Below are 20,863 nucleotides of genomic sequence, written 5' to 3' on the forward strand. Positions count from 1 at the left end.
AAGTCACTGAACTGTACATGCACTTCCTGTATCTATCCATAATCCTAGAGTCTCTGTTAGGAGAACTGATAGAGGAAGAAGTTTACAAAATCTCCTTTTTTGTGGCTGCCGCCACCACCATGGCATCAACTGGCACTCTCTTGGTAAGAAAGGACCTTTCCTGGGGGACGGAAATAAATTTATTAGGCCTCCTGGGGACAGGCTTCATGGCATCTGGAGACTCCCATGCCTTTCATGAGACCAGCTCCATAAGCTCATCGAAGGGCAGAGACACCCAAGAGGTGGAGGGTTGAGACCTAAAAGCCTTCAGAACAGACTCGTCCTTCAGTAGGGTTGGTGGACTGCCAGTCACCCCTCTGCCTAAGGATTTCTAATAGCTCAGCAAATGAGATATCCTCAGAGGGGGACCATGGGGACCCTTCTTATTCATCCAAGTCGGTATCAGATGTGAGAGACTCCGAAGGGGAGTCTAAATGCTTCCTCTTACAGATTTTCTTCCTGGGAACCCCATCAGTGGGAACTTCTGGTGAGGTCTCGGGATCACCCAATGGAGCTTCCTGAGGCTCTGGGTCTCTACGCTTAGAAAGGATCCATGAAGCAGAAGTGGACACAGGTGCTTTTGTGGAGGAGGTAGCTGGACCTGAAGGTGAAGATGTCTTAGGAGACATAATTCTCCTCATGGCTTCAAATGCACCTCTGCTCTGATGAGAAGGGACTGACGGATCAGAGGAAACTGTCGATACTCCCGGCCCCGGGACAGTGGTCTCCAAACCAGAGGTAGGAGCCAAGCTCATCCGAGCCGAAGCCCCGAGAGGCAGAGTTGGAACCGACAAGTCAGTCCGATTATCCTCCCTGGACCCAACCGGAGGGTGTCGGCTCCTAGACTCCTTGATCGGCGCTGAGGACATCAGAGTAAATGGAACCAAAGACACTAGAGCAGACATCGGCTTCGAAGGCTCAACAATCATCAAGTCCAACTCCTCCGGCTCCGAAGGACCGGTATGTCTCGGAGGAGGAAAGGTAGTAGATGGTAAAAGAGTCTTTGGTTCTGAAACTGTTTGAGTCGGAGCCGATAAAAATTTAGCAAACGCCGGTGCCTGTAAAAACTTCTGCACCACATGATCCACATCTAAATTGGAAAGGCTTATCGAAGACCGAGATGAATGGATAGAAGGAGGTACAGATTGCAGGAGTGGAGATTTAGGCACTTCAGATACTGGTTCCAGGACCGGAGACCGGCTCCGAAATGACAAGACGTATGGCTCCGAGGGCTGTGGAGACGATGTTTTTTTTTTTATTTTTTTTACTTCCGAAGAAATAGAAGCCTTGCAAGACTTCGAAGATTTGGTAGACCTGGCCTAGTCACTCAAAGCGTCCTGAAAAGACTGTTTGACTAGACCCCTGTCGATTAGCTTTCTTTTTCTCTCCTGAAGGACCCTAGAAGAGAAGGAATGACAAATGGAGCAACTTTCTTGAAGGTGTAAAGCTCCCAAACAAAAAACATGGTTAACATGGCTATCTGTTACAGACATTTTCTGTCCACATTTTAGATATTTTTTGAAACCTGACTTAAGATGTTTATCCCTATCCTGGTCAGCCATAATGAACAGCACAGTATCAGTGAAACTACAACGATATACTAAAGACACACCCAAAACTATTTAAATAAGTCCTGATAAAAAACTATGGGCTAAATATCCTGTGACAAAGTGTCACTTTAAATACACACACTTTGACTATATCTAAGCACTTCTAAATATCAAAAGTTATCAAAGGTTGTCAAAGGCACACAATAACTATATAACTACAGTAACTACACTAATTATAAAGGCCTTTAGAAAAAAACGAAGGCCAAAAGCTATATTTAAATATAAAAGGCACACCAAGAAATACACACTAAGATATAATGCTAAAGAAGCTAAAGCTAAGAAATGGAATAAACAAGTTATATGAAAAAAATTTTTATAATAAAGTTTTACTGGTCCGAGCTATTGCTGAAGAACCTCCGATCTACTGCAGCGGCAAACTAGGTCTGAGGTAACTCTAGGTGCATCATGGGATAGGGACTTGGCCTCGAGCTGTCTGAAGACCTCGAGCTTTATAGTAGGCCGACTTGGGAGTCAAGGATCAGCTCTGAACCCATCTGTAAGAATGAACGGTGAGACAGAACAACTTCACATTGTAAATATTGCATTGTATTTTGAAATGAAAGCATATTTTAGGGTAATGGCATAAGCTGTGGTTAATGCCATTATATGTATTTTAATGCATAACAACAAGAAAGTAGTTTTCATGTCATGTTTTGATGTGAATGTAATATGTATTTTAGGCATTTTTTATATGCATTTCTTATGTACTTTTGGGTTGATTGGTAATTATTCAATTAGTCATTTGGGTGTGGCTTTGTATAAAAGGACTGGGTTATGGAAATGGCATTGTTCTGAAGAAGTCCCTTCAGTAAGGAAGAAAGCGCTAAACCAGTGTGTGTTTATGTGAATAAAGCGGCTACTGGTTCTGACCTGCTGGTGTGAAGAGTTTCTTTTGGATTTAGTATGTGGATTGTGGAGTTTGGAGATATTTTGTTAAATTGGGGAGGAAAGCCTGGAATTTCTAGCCATCACTGGAATTGTAGAAACCATGTGGCCAACTTGAGGTCTGCAATATCCAGATGAATCATCCCTGACAGGTGTAACAGGAGGTCTGGACTGGGGTCCAGTGTTCAAGATGGACATAGTAAATAAGACCATAGCAATGAGGATTACTTTACTCTTCAACCAGAGCACTTTCTGAAGAAACTTGGAGATTAGAGGCAGAGGATGGTAAGCATAAAGAAGACCGGAGGGCCAAACGTGGATTAGAGCATCTCTCTGTGAACGGCCCCAAGGGGGAATTAGAGCAAAGAACCCGATGCATTTGTTGTTGAGGTGAGAAGCGAATAGATCACAGCATGGTAGACCCCACTTGTCAAAGATCATATTTGCCAATAACTGACTGAGAGACCATTTGTGAGTCGTCATAATGGTCCCTGCTGAGCTTGTCCACCAAGAATTGGACTTCCCCAGTATGGGCATTGCTACAAGAAAGCTGTTGGAGATCTTATTGCTTCTCGGCAAAACGGATAGGATCTGCCCCCCACCCCCCACATGTTTGGTGATGTACCAAACTACTGACATATTGTCAGTTTGAACAGCAATCGTTCCTAGAGCTCTGAACAGCCTGCAAAACTAGAAGCACTGCTCTCATCTCTAGGACATTTATATGCAAATTGGTCTCTTCTGGGGACCAAATTCCTTGAACAGTCTGTCCCAAGTAATGCACCCCACCCCAAATGGGAGGTGTCTGCGGTCAATGTGGAGTTCAGGGGAAGAAGAATAAATGGACGCCCTTGGCAAATCTCGTTGGAGTGTATCCACCATAGCAAAGAATTTCTGCAAACCATAGATAATTTTATTGGATGTCGTAAGGTTTGTCAATGAGGGGACCATTGCACTGCTAGAGTCCTGTGAAGAATTTGCATATGAAGATGAGCAGTGGGTATTAAAGTTATTGAGGCAGCCATCGACACTAGGGCTTTGAGTACCATTTTTCCAAAGGGAGAAGGATGAGAAAGAACCTGACATGTGATTTCAAAGTAAGAACTCTGTTTTGAGGCAGAAGAGCCAGGACTGTATCTAGATGAGCCACCTATAAACTCCAAGACTTGAACTGGTTGAAGTTATGACTTGGACAGATTGATCGTAATTCCCAGAGAATTAGATAATTGGAGTAAGAAATCCCTGATTCTTTCCAGAGGATGCCTGGTTTGTGCCAGTTGTCTATGTAAGGAAACACTCCGATTCAGAGCAGTCTTAGATGAGCTGCTACCACTGCTATGCATTCGGTGCACACCCTGGGGGCTGTACTGAGACTGAAGGGTAGGGCTCTGAACTGATAATGACTGGCTCCCAACCAGAAGTGTAGGTATCTTCGAGAGTGTCTGTCAATTTGATGTGATAGTATGTGTCTTGAAGATTGATAGAACTCATCCAATCATCCTTCTGTAGGAGAGGCAGAATGGACTGAACCGTGACTACCTGGAATTTGGAATTCTTTACAAACTGGTTCAGCTAACTGAGGTCCAAAATGGGTCTCAGGTCCCCTGTTTTCTTTGGCACTAAAAAGAACCTTGAGTAAATTCTGGATCCTCTTTGGTCTAGGGGATCTCTTGGATGTCTCTTTTGTCCAGCAGCTTTTGAATGCCTAGGGCTGCTAACTCCCTCTGATTGGTGGAACATCATGGAGACATTTTCTTTTCCTTTGGGAACTTGCAAAAAGGGAATGCAGTATCCTCTGGATATGATCTTTTGCACCCATGAGCCTTTTGTGATGGCTAGCCAGGCTTGTAGGTGCAAGGACAAGCTCCCCCCGACTGCCTCCAGAGAGGGAGAGTCAGCAACCTTTCAGAATGTTGAAAGGATCTGTCTGAGAAGGAATCTCGAGACCCTTAATTCCATGGGCCCCCTCTGCCATGTGGGTGTCATCATCTGTTGAAGCTATTTCCCCCTCTGCCTCTGGGGGAAAAAGTCGATGTGGGATTCTTAGAAAGGTCCTTGAGATTTGGGGAACCACGACTTCTTATCACTGCATTGATTCCTGAAAAAATGTCAATGCAGGGTAGAAAAGCAGATTCCCACGGCAGACACAGTCTTTCCATCCTTCTCACTGCGGGAGATTGTCTATTTAACTGTTGGCCCAAACAAAGAAGATCCATCAAAAGAAGCACTGATGAATGATGCCTTGAAGGGCTCTGCAAAGTCACACAACCGCATCCAGGCATGTCTCTTAATGGTTATGCCTGAACCAGCAGCCAGTGAGGAACTTTCAGTTGCGTGTCAGACTAAGCTCATGGAAGCATTAGTAATGGACTGCAGGGTGGCCAGTCATGAGGAAAAAGACTTCTGTTCCTCTGTGAACATGGACCCAAGGGTAGAGTTAGAGAGTTCCTTGACTAAGTCCCTCTGTAACCTAGTGAAATGTGCCAGATAATTCAGTGACTATAAGGCAAAGGTCACTGGAGCATACACTACTTCCCAAATCTGTCCACCACTCTAGACTCCTTATTCAGCCAGCTCTTTTTCAGTGGCTGCCACAACCACTATGGTATCTAGAAAGATTCCCTTGGTCCAGTGTTGTCTGTCAGGGAGAGCACTCAAAATCTTGTCCGGTTGTTTGGGGATTGGTTCTACAGAGTCCAGCTCCTTCCATGCTCTGCAGAAGGCAAGGTCTATAAGCTCATCCACAGGTGGGGTAACCCAAGACGTAGATGGTCCAGACCTGAAGGCTTCCAGGAACACTGAATCCTCCTGGGAAGGGGTTTGGGAAGACCAACCACCTATATGGTAAAAGATTAATACAATGTCTCAAAATGAGACATCTTCAGGTAGGGGAATCTTCCCCTTCATCAAAATTGGTGTCTTCTGTGAGGGATTCCTGCAGGGAATACAAGTGCCTCCTCTTGCATGACCTCTTCTGAGGCACCTCCTCAGTGGGATGCTCTGGAGCAGTGCCGGCAGTTCCAGAGAGTTCCCTGATGGGAACTGCTTGCAAGCTCATCTGGGCTGGCTGATCCTGAGTTGTAGGATGAGTAGACTCAGACACAGAATCTGGAGAAGGAACAGGGAATTGTTCAAAGAAGCAAGATTCAAAACTACTGCGGGGTGCAAGAAATCCCTCTCCACCACCTTGAAGCCAGAAGAACCAAGAGAAGCAGAGGACAATTCCACCAGAGCTGAGGCTCTCACAGCAGACACTCCAGGGCCCTCCCCATCCCTCCTCTCTGAGGGAGGAGTTGGAGCCAAGATATCCAACACCAAAGGTCCAAGGGGAAGTGACAACTCTGAAAGCTTCAGAGTCAAGGTCAACCCCTTTAATCCAACTCTGATGCTCCGGCTCTGAGAACAGTGATGTTCCAAAGGACTAGGACCCGATCGATCAGGGAAGTTGCCAGAGTGGAAAATAAAAGAATTTTTGGATCCGATGGTTCAAATCTCAGATCCAAGGGCTTCAAAACGACAGGTTGGATCAGAGAAGAAGCAACCACAGACTGAAAAGAAGGCTTAAGGCTCACGGATCTGAAGGGAGAAGGAGCAATCACAGATTGGAAAGAAGGTTTAAAGGCTCACGGATCTGATGAGTGAAGGAGCCGAAAGGACCCCATCTGGATCTGTGTTCTGAAGAATTTTCTCATCATCCTATCTATCTCTTGACTTGGAAAGACTTCGAGAGTACCTAATGGAGGAAGAAATGGACAGTGGCCAGGACAACTTTTTGGGCATCTCCTGGGGAAAAGTAGATCTCAACTTCTGGTATACTGGCTCCAGTGAAAATCTTGGAGTACTGAGCTGAGGAGATTTGGCAACAGTAGAGGTCAGATCTGAAGACTTCAGACACGAGCTCTTAGAAACCTTCCTGGGAGGCTCAGAAGACAGCGCAGATTGAGGAGACTGTGTAGGGGAGCATTTTCGGTGCTCCCTGGGCTCCTTAGTTTTTTGAGGGGAGGGGGTGAGCCCAGGAAGAAGAAGTACCAGCAGAAGTAGCAGAAGGCAGTAGCAGGCCTTTCAAATTTGTTTTCTTCTATCACTAATGGCCACAGAAAGTGCACTTTTTGAAACCAGTAGGCTTATCAGCCATACTGCAAAAACGAAGAACAAATCATCCACACAAAAAAGCAAAAGTTTTTTTTTTTTTTTTTTTTTTTGAGAAGAGGAAAGGAAGGGGAAAGACCTCACTAACAATGGTATATGAAGAAATATCTTAAGTCACTGTAAAAGAGGGAAAGAACTATCAACAGCGATAGTTAAAATTACGTATAAATTGGTAATAAAAGAGGTTTTTAAGGGGCAAGAGAGACATTATAAATTACTATTTAAGAAAAAAAAGCGAGAAAGGAAAATAAATATAATTCTGTTAACTCGTGAAAACCAAATAGGAGCTCGAGAAATCGCAATTCCTTCCAATCCTGAAGAGCAGCAAACGAGATCTGAGTTAATTTAGTGGACAGGGTCATTATGGGTAAGGGAGAAAGTGGCAGGAGTCTGATCAGAGGATCGGATCTGAACCCATTTGCTGATGAACAAATGAAAATGGCAACATCAGATCAAAGATTTTGAGATTTTTAAAGGTAAGCCAGCATAAAATGGAATCTCACCACTCACTTCTTTAGTGAGCCTAGAAGCACCTTGTGAATGGGGTTGGAAGGAGTTATAAATTTTGAAGGATGTAATTCTCATTAATGTTCATCACTTAATTAGCATAAGAGACAACCTGGTTAGTTCTTAAACTAATATTACTATATCTGAGATTTAGAAGTCAAGTTTTCCATTCTCTTCTGACCAAGAGAAGTCTTCTCCAAACTCTAAGGAACACTATCACTTTTTCTTAGGCAGCAGGAACCCCTAACTGGTCTGGCCTGGCCTGCAAAGAGGTAGGGTATACATTTCTGAAAGTCAGACTGAACATTGGGTCTTGCCTATGGGCAAGTTCCCAATGTTATTACTGCAAGTAATGCATACAAATAGTATCTTTCTATGCAGACCCCAGATATATATGCCAAAAAACAGACATTGTGACTAATGACATCATGCAGGCACCCCATGTCAGTAGTAGCACCCGCTTTAGATAGTCAGCCTTTACAACTACATACACAGGATGCAGTTGCTGAACTTGCTGAGGAACAGGTTGGTATGGAAGTCTCTTTAGGACTAAGCAAATCTTCAAGCAGAAAACATGACCTCGCCCTGAAAGCGGAAAAGTCTCTATGGCCCCTTTCAGAACTAAATCTGCAATGGAAACAATTCAGTATCACAGCAATGCTCATTCTGGGGAGAAATTAAGAGTTCTAAGATGTAGTCATCCAGGAACATGCTGATAACCCAAAAGCCCTTTATCAAGCTGAGGCAAATTCAGGGACACCCCCCCCCCCCAAATCTACTTGCAGACTTCAGCATGGGTGCAATCAGGAATGCAGACATACGTGGAACATCAAGGGATATAAACACTGCCTTGATGCTTGCAGATAATCCACCATGTGTAAGGGTCATTTCCTTAGAAACTGGCCTGGTCTACAAGAATCAGGGGGTGGAAGGGGACCATAGACACTCTTCACATTGGTCAGGGCCTATTCACTTTTCAGGAGTTTTCCCAACAATTCTTTGAAAGTCTGCTCAAAGAGGACCTTGTCCAGGAATTAGGTATCCAGGAACACAACCCTTAGCTCATCCTTAAAGGAGACAAGTCACATCCATACCATCTTTAGCCAGCAAACTTAACAGCCTGTTGCTCTGACTGTAGCATAAGAGCAATCAAGATTACAAAAGGATGCAAGTCCACTGTAGAAGCCATAGTAAGTGAGCTGGCAAGATCTTCCTTCATGCCAAAAACAGGAATAGATGAAAGCTTCACCAGTGCCTGATCTAACAGAAAGGGCTAGAGGCTGAGTAGGTTAGTGAGAAAGAAGAGGAAGTTCATTATGTAGCAGAGTAAATCCCTTTTCTGCCCTGCCCATCTACACTTCAGACCTTTTAGCACTGTAGTCCCTGAAATGTCTGCTACACCACAGATACTGTGAAAGTTGTGTAGCTATCAACCCCAGCACATTTAGAAAAGAAGCTATTCCACTTAACTTGGGACATGTAAAGGGCATCTTTTTTTCTTGCAAACACAGACGTGCCAAGGATGTTTGCAGGTTTGAAACATGGCATCCTTGAACAAAAGATCAGTGGTTCGGATGACATGACTCCTCCTCTTTTTCATAACATACCTATTTAGACATTTTAGTGAAGATTACGAGCTATTAGTTAGCTCAGTGCATTCCATCAGCCTGAGGATTTATGCAACAGGAACAGGAGCACTCACTGTTCTTATCCTTCTCCTCAGTAAGGAGCTACTGATCTTCTATGGCTCCTTCCTAAAATACAGACTGACAGGAATGCACCCCCTTAAACATAACTCATGGTTGGATAGTCCTGCACTTGCTGAATCCATGAGAGGTCAAGTGAATTCTAGAGGTCAGAAGAAATAGCACTGGTACTACACACTGCACGTTTTGAGGACAGCACAGAGACTGAAGAGGCCTGCAAAAATGGAACAGGTTCTACTAGATATCAGACAAATAATGTTAAATGCATAGGATGCTGTCCTGAGAGTCTTGCTTGTGCAGGGCACCCCAGAAGACCTTCCTTAACCTGAGCTATAATATACTGATATCTCATGAGGAATGCTACAAATAAAATCCTCAGTCTCAAGTGATACCAATATACATACAGCAGAGGGCTCTAGAGATCACTCTCCAAATCCAGGCCACTCGAACAAGAGATAGGCATTGTTAATACTCAGGGACACACACCTAATGTAGTTATCAAGGACTTATCATCATCGATTAAGACAAGAGGTGTGAGCTTTTCTACTTGCCAGTCAGAGAGGGAACTGGGGACATGTGAGGCCCAAAATGCAATCCTGGGGCCAGACTCAGCTCCATGATAGTGTAACTGATCTCAGCCCCTTCAGGTCCTTATCCTTTTCACTGTTTTCAGCTACTACCTTTGTTTCATGCAGGAGACCCTCCTGTAAATATCTACTCTGGGTGCTTTCAATGGCTGACATCTTTTTAGAGGTATGTCTGGAGCTTCTCCCTCTAGCCTCTCTGGGTATCCAGTTGAAATCAAAAATATATATAATACTGCTTGACATACATTTTCCCAAGCAACAGACACAATATGGTGGGATGGAGATCCCTATTAAAAGTGCAAGATCTGCAACCGCAAATACAAACGAATCAATGGCAAGGTAATTACAGTAAATATTAAAACTCAATATAATGACAGCAAAGTATTTTTACAGAGGGACTTTGTCCCCTGTACCCCTTATATGGGGGCTGTACCTCCACATCTCTGTATAGGGCTCGCTCTCTCTTTAGATGTATCGATAGATGTATATATAGATATAGATTTAGATACACACACACACACACCCACACCATTCCACCCTAACTTCAAGTGCACTTACCTTGGAGTAACAGGAATACTCTGAAGTACCACAGGCTCAAACTTTCCATTTTCACACTTTATGCTTTGGAATTATGAGACTCACAATTACAAGCCTCACACAATCAAATGGCTCCTCAGTATAGGATTTGGTTCATGCTATGATAGCATGCCAACTGAAACAGTCTTCTAGGATACCGACATTTGACTGACCAAATCTCATGAACATCAGGCAACTGATTATGCACAAAGCCCAATAAAGAACTACAAAAGACAAAACAGACTCCTTACACCCCATAAAATCACATTACTATCCCCCTAATACTGTAAGTAAGCTTCCAGACCAAAATGGCATGATTTGCAGCTCACTTGGCAGCCGTCAAAATTACTGTAAAATGCCTCAGTTTGATGGCAGCAGTTTCAACACTGTCAAGCAAAATGTAAACAAAGCTCTTCTTTTGTTGCTGTAAAGTGCAACACAAAACACCCCCTCTCCACTAAGATACTTCCTGCCAGATATGCAAGTTCACATATAGCATTAGATTTTTAAAAAGTGTGTTCTATTTCAGGAAATGCAAAGGAGATTGTTAAGTCTCCAGACTAGACAAAAAAAGTACTACAATGCCAAATGTGGCACTTTGGGTTTATTTTAAACTACTGTATGAAATTTTACCATTGCTATAAAGTGAAATATAAAATGTCAGAGTTCCACGAAGTCCTTTCAAATTAAGACCCTTACATTTCATGGTAAATATTCCATATTCATAGGTTGCAACATTCTATACTTACAAGAAAGCAGGGTGCAACATCAAAACTTACACAACAAAGAAAAAACAAACAGTATCACAAACACAGCGTCTAAAATTATCAGATGTGTTGCTTATATTTATACAAAGTATCCCCATGTGCCTTATGCAAATTCTATACAGAACAAACGCCCATTTTAACTATTAATTGCAAACAGTGAGGAAGGAATAAAAATGCATGTAAATTAATCCAGTTTTATCACCCTAATGTATTATTTCACAGCCTGTAAGGTTCTAAAAATGTACACCTTAATGAACAGAAAGGTCATTTTGCTTGTATGGTGATGAAAAACTACCCACCACCATCATGCACCTAAACTGACACATTTGCATTCGGAAAAAAAAAAAGAGACCAGATAGCAGCTTTACTTACCCAGCTCAATACAGGTGATACCCAGAGACCAGATATCCACCTTGCCATCATATTGACCTTCATCCATAGCCAAAATTACTTCTGGGGCCATCCTGTGCAGTACACAAAAGAAAAATAAATAAATAAATAAACTCAATGAAAGTATGTATCCTAAAGGTTCAAACTAAGGCTACTGTGGGAATCACACAATTGATGGAAGAATATATGTTAAATAAAAATGTCAGTCCCCCAACTTATCTTTCTCAAAAGGTTGGATGCCCTGATAGGCACATAAAAATAAAATCTTAAGTTTTTAAATCTAATAATAATCAAACTTCCTACAATGTTTTTTTAGCTCTAGAAATGGGAATAGAGTACTGTGCCATCTTAGCTAGTGAAAAATACAAGCAAAACTACAAAAATATAGCTTAATCTATAACACTGACAAACAAAATACTAGTTGTTGTTGTTGTGTCATTCGGCTTTTCCCGGTTAGGGGTCGCCACAGCGGAACTCCCGTCCACTAATGATTGGCAGTTGATTTTTACGTACCGAGTTGCCAGCCCTGACGCACAACCTTCAACGAAGGTACGCCCATTCACGCATGTCTCCACGCAGAAGATGCTCTAGCTGAGAGTCGAACCGGACAGCGTCTTACTGTGAGGAGAGAACGCTACCACAGCACCACCAATATTAACAAAATACTAGTAACAAGTCAAAAATCTTGTTACTAATAGAGAATATGGCTCTAGAATGAAATAAAATAGCACACACTGTAAAATAACACTGAAGTGGGTAAAAGAAACAGCAAATATAATCAAGCCTGAAACATAACAATGTTAACCATACACAAGAATTACAAAACTCATATAAGGTACTGAGGGGCCAGAGGAAAGGAAGGTTAGAAGCCTGTTCTACAGATAAGTTACTGTGTTTAAACATCTGCTCCTAAGGTAAGTATGCTCATTCAGCTCTGCTAAATGCATCATATAGATCACTGAAATTGTACCAGTGATGGGAAGGTAATAATCGGTGCAACCTCAGCTCCACAAATGGGTGACAGCCATACATAAAAAGTTCTGTCACAGCACTGCAAAGAATCCTGCTCTGTTCCAAGACCAGACATCTACACTGTAAAGCTTCATAAAAGTATGAAAATTCAAGAGAGCTTCAAAAAACCATGACAGGAATTATTTCTGAAAAGATTAACAGTGGCTGCAGATCTAGCTGAACAAGTTCTAACTTCATCCATCAGTCAAGGAACTGTTACATTTGAAACTGAACAGTACTTTGTAAAGGTGACTGACTCTTTGGGTTGTTCCATATAAGCTTGGCTAGCTAGCCTTTTTCATTAAATAAAAATGGAATTCATGTTAGCATTGTGTGAAGGCATCTAGCGAAGGTTAACTGAAGATATGTAAGCTTGGAGAAAGAGATGAGTGCTGACAGACATTGCTGTACAAACCTGGAATTAAATTATATAAGGCTGATACAAAGAAACTAATCTGGCTTAATATGAAAAGACGACAAGACTTTTGGCTGGTTATTTGAGGGGGCTGGAAGGTAAATGAAATGAAGTTGTTGAAAGGCTTCACAATTAACATGTCACTATGATGCAGGTTAAGCAGCAGGCTGATAAGATTCATAAAAAAAAAGGAAATGGCATGTTAGGTGGAATAAGCAGAAAAGCAGCTGGTTACGATGGAGGATGTAGCTCAGAGGTAAAATATAACATTGACTGGAACGCAACAAGTAAATGAAAGTATGGATATAAAAGTAAATGTGAAAAAAAAATATGACACAGTGGACTGGCTTTAATACTGAAAAGTAGTGCAACTACCACTAACAAAATAGTAAGAAAATGGAAAGCCAGGAGTTATTATGACATAGTTTTAGAACATGTTTTCTGACAGTTAAGACAATTTGTATTTCTTGGTCTACGTATGTGCTTCAAAAGCATGACTATTTACAAACAACATTTCAGTAATGAATGCAATCTGTGGAAGCCATGTGAGAATGTGAGAGGCATAGATTTAAGTATAGACATTGAGTTTTTCCTGTATTACTGAAGGCTTCTTGGGCTAGTGCTACATGAACTTTTCCAAGCTTAGAGGGGATGATGGTCAAGATTAAAATGCATTTTGTACATCTCTTGTGAAGAAACTGCTATCGACTATTTTGTGATTCTAAACCTGCAGACAATACAAGTTCAACAGATAATGGATGGAGGAATAAGATTTGAGCACAAAGGAGGAAGACTTCTTTCTGCCACTAGACTGCAATGCTGAATATTACTACTTGAGATGACATGAATGGAAAGGAATGGTGGTGTTCGTTTATAAGCCAATTGGTGAATGAAAGCTGAGAGAGAAACCGCTTCTATTAGAATTACAGATCAGATGATGAACAGCACTTGTGCAGTATTTGTTGATATTAAGTGAGCAAGGTTTCATGGATATATGTACTACATCTAGTACACTGTTAATGTTGTTGTTTTCTTTTGGCTTTTCCCGGTTAGGGGTCGTCACAGCAGAACTCCAGTCTGCTAATGATTGGCAGTAGATTTTCACAAACGCTGAGGTGCCAGCTCAATGTTAAACCTTCAATGAAGGCAAGCCCATTTACGCATGTCTTTCAAATGCCCACGCAACCGCGGGGAGGACATGCAGACTCCACACAGGAGACACTCCCCACACTCCAGCCGAGAATCGAACGGGAGAACATCTTGCTGTAAGGCAACAATGTTACCACTGCACCACCGCGGATGTACACTGTTAATGTAAAACAAAAATGAATTAAATCAGCTGGGAGCCATTAAAACAGGTTTTTCACAGATGTTAGTAAGAGAATGAAACAGTCTTTTGAAAGTAGGACATTTGCAGATTTATAAGAATGTTTATAAATTATGTTTAAAAAAGGAGTCCGTGAAACCTTCTCATTACTAATCTACAACAAGGTAAATCTTTCAGGTTTGTAAATGAAGAAAATATAGCCTTAAGGGGTGATACTCTTAGAGGTTAAAATGAAAGTTATGAGCAATTTGTTTCTTCTACATGATGGGGAAGAAAAATTATCATTACAGATATGAATGTATATCATTGTGTGATGATGTATAAATAGGGTAGTGGGCAGTCTTTGCAAATTATTTGTTACATAAATAATTGAGGTGTGACAGAAATTGTGCCCTATGTCTAACAGACTGTAAATGCATAACAAATTTACATGATAAAGCTGGAGTTTGGAAGACTCCTTCTGGTATATGAGAGAAGAGGGATAGAATCCCCCCTCAAATGCAAGGCATAATATGTTTTTATATATGACAATGTCATCAATGAAGATGTATATAATTTATTTTTGTAATGAGAGATAACCTATAAGTGTGACGTGACAACAGTTAAGTGGAAAAAAAGAAGTTATGTACTCACCATAATGTTCCATGTGAGTTGTTCATCTCTCCTTCATTTTTACTGATGGATTCAGAGCCGATCCTCAGCTCCGACTCGGCCAACTACAAAAGCTTGAGGTCTTCAACCAGCTTGAGGTCAACTTCCGATCCAATGATGCACCCCAATCTTCCCTCAGAACTTGTTTGCTACCAACTAATTACCTAATAGTATAAATATGCCACTCAGAGATCTGGATAAGAGACAATGCACCATATAAGGAAAGGTGACTGACCTCAAGTAGACTGGATGGGTGTTGGAGGGTGGGACATAAGAATGAAGGCAAGATGAACAACTCACATGGAACGTTATGGTGAGTACATCTCGCCGTTCATTCTTACTGAGGGGTAGTGTCCCAAGCACCATCTTTCTCAGGTGACTCACAGGAGAATATTCCTCAGAACTGTGGAGCCAAAGGAGGTCCTATCCCTGGAGGCCTTGTCCACTTTGTAATGAGTGATTAAGGTATGAGGTCTTGACCAGGTAGCTTCTGCACAGATAGAATCTAATGGCAACCTTGCAGAAAAAGCTAATGAGGTTGAAACACCTCTAGTAGAGTGGGCCTTAATTTTCTGTTGTAAGGGAGCAAAGGAAATGCAATCTGATAGCCATCTTGACAAGGTTACATTTGTCACTGGGGCACCCTTTTTTGACTTTGAAAAGGAAACAAAGAGCTGATCCGTTGATTGGAATTTTTTGTTCTCTCTAGATAAAATTGGAGTTGTCTATGAACATCAAGTCTGTGCAGTATGTGTTCCATCCTATTTGTGTATTGAGGAAAGAAAATGGGCAACTCAATGGATTAGTTAAGATTTGTCTCTGAACAAACCTTTGGTAAAAAGGATGGATTAGTTCTGAGCAAAACTCTGTCATTATGGAAAATCAGATGAGGTTTGATGGTCAAGGCCTGCAACTCAGAAATCCTCCGAGCAGAAGTAATGGCTATCAAAAATATAGTCTTCCATGAAAGGAATTTCAAAGGACAGGACGAGGCTGGTTCGAAAGGAGGTAATATGATTCTGGAGAGAGCAAAATTTAGATTCCATGGCATGACTGGAGCTTTGATTGGTGGCCTCAGATGAATGGTACCTTTAAGAAAGACTTTAGCGAGTTGATGTGACATGACATTGGAGCCTTGGAAGCCAAGATGAAAGTTTGAGATTGCTGCTAATTGAACTCTGATGGTAGCTGCAGTAGCTCCTTCATTGAAAAGTTTAGTTACAAATTCCAATATAGATGGGATCAGAGCAAGATAAGGATCAACATCATTTTGAGATGCCCATAAAGAAAATCTCTTCCATTTGCTAAGCTATAACTTTCTGGTGGATGATTTATGAGAGTATGTTATATGTTGGGCCACAGCTGAGAGGTTGTAGATCCTGGCTATTGTGGGAAGTGGAGCAGCCAAGCTGTCAGTTTGAGGGAATGAAGAGAAGGATGAAGAGCCCCCAATTAATGGGTCAACAGATCTGGAACTGGGTCCACAATCCAGGGTTCTTCCAAGAGATGAGGCTGGAGGAAGGGAAACCAAACTTGCTGAAGCCAGTAAGGGGCTATTAAGATCATAATCCTTCCCAGAAATTTTGCTTTCAGTAATACTTTGGTGAACTATTTTAATACTACTTTCAGTAAGGTCCTTGACCAAAAAAGCCCCCATAAGAACTATTAGAGCTAAACTCCACTCAGCTCCTTGGTTTACTAAGTCCACTAGAGCCCTATTAAAATCCAGAGATAAGGCATGGAAAACCTGGAAGAAAGACAACACTAGTCTTTCTAAACAAAACTATCAACACATTGAAACCAGGCTAAACAGCAAACTAAGCTTGATAAACAAAACTACTACCTAAATATCCAAAGCAAATACTCCAACAACCCCCAAAAGTACTGGCATGCAACTAACTCCCTACTAAAACCAGGAAAAACCACCACACCCACTCCCACCTCAACATCCACAAATACAACTAACGATATAACCTCGAAATTCAACCAACATTTCACCAAATCCATTAACTCACTATCCACTCAACTAGCCAAAAATAGCTACACACCCATGCCTACAGCCCCTAACAACTCTGCTCCCCTTACCTTCTCACCTATCCTAACCTCTACAATAAAGAAACACCTCTTAAAACTGAAACCCACTACTCTCACAGCAGATGGGCTACCAGCACATTTCCTAAAAATGGCGGCCAACTCTATAGCCTACCCAGTCTCAATCCTTATCAACTGCTCTGTACAGGAATCATATATCCCTCGTCTGTGGAAAGTCTCCTATATATCATTCCCCTTCATAAGGGAGGAACCTTTTACGATTTCTCAAACTACCAACCCACTGCCATACTGTCGCCTTTATCAAAGATATTAGAAAAATGCATACACTATCAAGTCATGCATTTCCTAAACTTAAACAATCTCCTCTCACCTACACAACATGGTTTCTGCCCACACCACAGTACAACCACCGCCCTTCTCTCCTTCACAGACCTGGTTAACTAGCAGAGGAATAATAACAGACTTCTATCTGCCATATTCCTCGACCTCTCCAAAGCATTCGATATGGTCTCTCACTCCATACTAATAGATACCCTAACTTCCTTAGCCGTCACCCCCAACACTATTGCTTGGTTTAAAAATTACCTATCAGAACGACAAGCTGTCCAGTGGCAAGGAGCTTTATTACCTCTGCTCCCAACCACCATTGGTGTACCCCAAGGCTCCATATTAGGACCACTACTCTTCTCTATTTTCACCAATAACCTACATACATGTACCCTGCAGGCCTTACTAATCCAGTACACAGATGATTCCACCCTAATATGCTCAGCCCCATCCCTGACCTCCCTACAGCACCTCACCCAGGAATCATTCACCTCAGTAGAAAGATGGATCACTAATATTCAACTCATCCTAAATCCTAACAAAACTAAACTACTACTATTCACCCCAAATAAATCAAAAAACACTCCACTCTCCTTCTCTATCTCCTCTAATAATGGTACTATCATTTCTCCCTCTCTCCACACCAAGCTCCTTGGCGTAGAAATAGACAACAACCTCCACTTTGACATTCATATCTCTCAAACTATAAAAAGGTACATAAAAAAAGGGGTTCCTTATATAGACAAAAGAACTTTCTATCTAATCAGGCTAGAGTCACCCTAGCTCAAACTCACCTTCTTTCCTCACTAATGTATGCAGCCCCAATTCTCACTTATGCTAGGAAATCTGACCTAGAGAAACTTGAGTCCTGTTATAACAAAATTGCCAAGTTTGCCAAAAACTCCCCATTTAGAACCCATCACTGCATACCTCTTAGGCAACTTCAATGGCTTAAACTGCCACAGTTACTACTATATCACCAACTTCTTATATCATACAACAACCTAAAACAACCTGACAAAATTCCTGCTCTAAGGCAGTTACTTACCAACTACACTCCAAATCGTCTACTCCGCTCTGCCAACAAATCACTCCTCACTATTACCTCAGCTAATAACACAGCCGGCAAATCTCTCTCTTCACACATTATAGCTAAAACTTGGAATAATCTCCTTCATCTGTGACTTCTGCATCTAATACTACTCAATTCAAAAACTCCCTTAAGGCCCACCTTACAAGTTCTTGGCTCTGTCCATGTATTACATAGTCCAAAAATCTGGTACCTCTACAACTTTCTCCTACCACTCTTTGTACATGCCCCAGTAAGCATGGTTCCTCCAAATGTTATCCATGGAAAAACATGTACCTGTTAAAATCTGTTTCTCACTGCAAACAAAATGTACATATGTAAATATTTTACTGATTGGAATTGTCTGTACTGTTTTTTTCTTTCTTTTCACTTCTTTCTAGATGCTACTAGTATAAAAGTACTACTACCTACACTTTGTATAATATGTATATTGCTGTAATTGTGTTGTTTTAATGTAAGTGCAGCTTTTCTCCCCAGGCCTCCGCTGTAAATGGACCTCATCCAGTTGGACCATCCCGGTAAACAAAATTAAAATAAATAAATAAATAATAAATAAATAATCAGAGGGAAGGGAGGAAAGGCATAAAGGAGACCCAGGGGCCAATAGTGCACCAGTGCATCCCTTGGGGCATCCCCCGGCGGGGGAATCAGGGCAAAGTAGCTGCTGCATTTCGTGTTTGTTGAAGTTGCAAAGAGATCGCAGCAAGGCTGGTCCCACCTGTGGAATATCCGTTCCGCTACGTGTTTCTTTAGGAACTACTCGTGAGGCAGTAGAATTGCCCTGCTTAGCTTGTCTGCTATCACAATGGATTTCCCCGGGATGTGAGGAGACTGCCCACTGCCACACTCTCATGGCCTCTCGACACAGGGGGTACGATTTGGTTCCTCCTTGCTTATGTACCAGACCACTGACATGTTGTCTGTCTGAATTGCAATTGTTCCCAGAGGTAGAGAGTCTTGAAAGGACTGCAATGCTAGAAGTGCCACTCTCATCTCCAGAACATTTATATGCAGATTAGCCTCGTGTTTCTTCCATGTGCCTTGGGCTGTTCTTCCCTGATAATGCCCCCCCACCCAATCAAGGAAGCATCCGTGGTCACAGTGGCTATGGGATTCGGTAGAATGAAAGGACGGCCCCGAGTTACATGTTGAGATGTCAACCACCATTGAAGGTCCTTCTTGCACGTATTCGTTATGATAAGTTGGTGTGACATTGGAAGCTCCTAAAAGGACCATTGAGACAATAGGAGCCATTGTAGAACTCGCATATGCATTCGAGCAAGAGGAATGGCAATGATTGCTGCCGCAATCAATCCTAGCAATTTTGAGTACCATTGAGATTGGGGCTTTTTTCCTTGGAAGCAGTTCTAATATTTGTTTTCGTACGAGACAAATTCTTTCTGGAGGCAGATTTAATGTTACTGAAACTGTGTTTAGTTCTGCTTCTATAAAGACGGTCTGTTGCGATGGTGATAACGCAGATTTTTCTGAGTTGATGGTAATCCTCAATTGATTGCAGAGATTTAAGGTTGTGTCCATCGCCTGAATAAGTTGATGCTTGATGGTGGCATTGAGGAGCCAGTCGTCTAGATATGGAAACACCTGGAATCCCAACCGTCTCAGGTCAGCAGTGACTACTGCCATACATTTGGTGAACACTCTGGGGGCTGTAGTGAGACCAAAGGGCACAGCGCAAAATTGATAATGGCTGGCTCCCAGCCAGAAGCGTAGATGATCCCTGGATGGTCTGTCCATCTTTATGTGTTAGTACGCATCCTGAAGATCTATAGAGCACATCCAATTGTCTTTACCCAGAAAGGGAAGTACTGACTGAAGTGTGACCATCCGGAACTTCGTCTTTTTTACTGACTTGTTTAGTCTGCTTAGGTCCAGAATAGGTCTCCAGTCCCCTGTTTTCTTTGGAACTAAAAAAAAATGCAAGTTCCGGATCCTCTCTGGTCTGCTGGGACTGGTTGGATGACTGTCTTGTCGGGGAACCTTTGGACCTCTAAGGCTGCTTGGTCCCTGTGACTGGGTGGAACTTCTGGGATTTTCTTTACTTGGAGGTGGAGTGGCAAAGGGAACTGAGTATTCTCTGGATATTATGCTTTGTACCCAGCTGTCTTTTATTTTTAGCCAGGCGTCTGGGTACAAAGATAGGTGTCCCCTGACTGCCTCCAGAGATGAACAGTCTGATAGGGCTTGCCAAAGAACTGATTTCTGTTGCCCTGGTTCTGCGGACCCACTCTGGCCCACGGGCGATGTCTTCTGTTATTACCCCCTCCTCTGCCTCTAGATGGGATTTCACCACAAGTGTTCTGGAAAGATCCTTGAGATTTATGGAACCATATCTTTTCACCTCCCCTCCCTTTGGGGTAAGGTCTATTTGGGGTAGAAAAACGTACTCTGACAGCAAATAAGGTCTTTCTGTCTTTTTCACTCCTGGTAAGTGTTTCCTTTACCTTAGGTCCGAAAAGGGACGAACTGTCAAAGGGGAGTGTTAATGAAGGAAGACGTAAAGGGTTCTACAATGGAACATAAGCGCATCCAGGAATGTCTCCTGAGAGCCATTCCTGTACCTGCTGCTCTGCTCATACCATCAGCTGCATATGACAACAGACGCATGAAGGAGTTCACTATCAAATTAAGAAAGGAGAGCTGGGAATTTACCTCATCTGAAACCCCCACAGTTACTGAACCCTGCAGGGTATCTCCTAGCCCCTTCAGGAACTCCTTCAGGAGATCCCTTTGTATTCTAGTAAAATGTGTGAGGT

At 42.2% G+C, this 20,863-nt stretch overlaps 1 protein-coding gene across 3 annotated transcripts in view; it reads right to left on the reverse strand.

Annotated features, from left to right (window-relative positions):
• The window catches only part of TAOK3 (TAO kinase 3), a 2,060,965-nt gene that overhangs the window by 848,558 nt on the left and 1,191,544 nt on the right, over positions 1-20,863 (reverse strand). For all 3 annotated transcript variants that reach the window (XM_044068327.1, XM_044068326.1, XM_044068325.1), the window contains exon 11: positions 11,199-11,290. In XM_044068327.1, coding sequence (XP_043924262.1) covers positions 11,199-11,290 — 92 coding nt within the window. The remainder of the gene's footprint in view (positions 1-11,198; positions 11,291-20,863) is intronic.

This window comes from Protopterus annectens, chromosome 4.part0 (genome assembly GCF_019279795.1).
Source record: "Protopterus annectens isolate FY-2018-M chromosome 4.part0, PAN1.0, whole genome shotgun sequence".
NCBI lineage: Eukaryota > Metazoa > Chordata > Ceratodontiformes > Protopteridae > Protopterus > Protopterus annectens.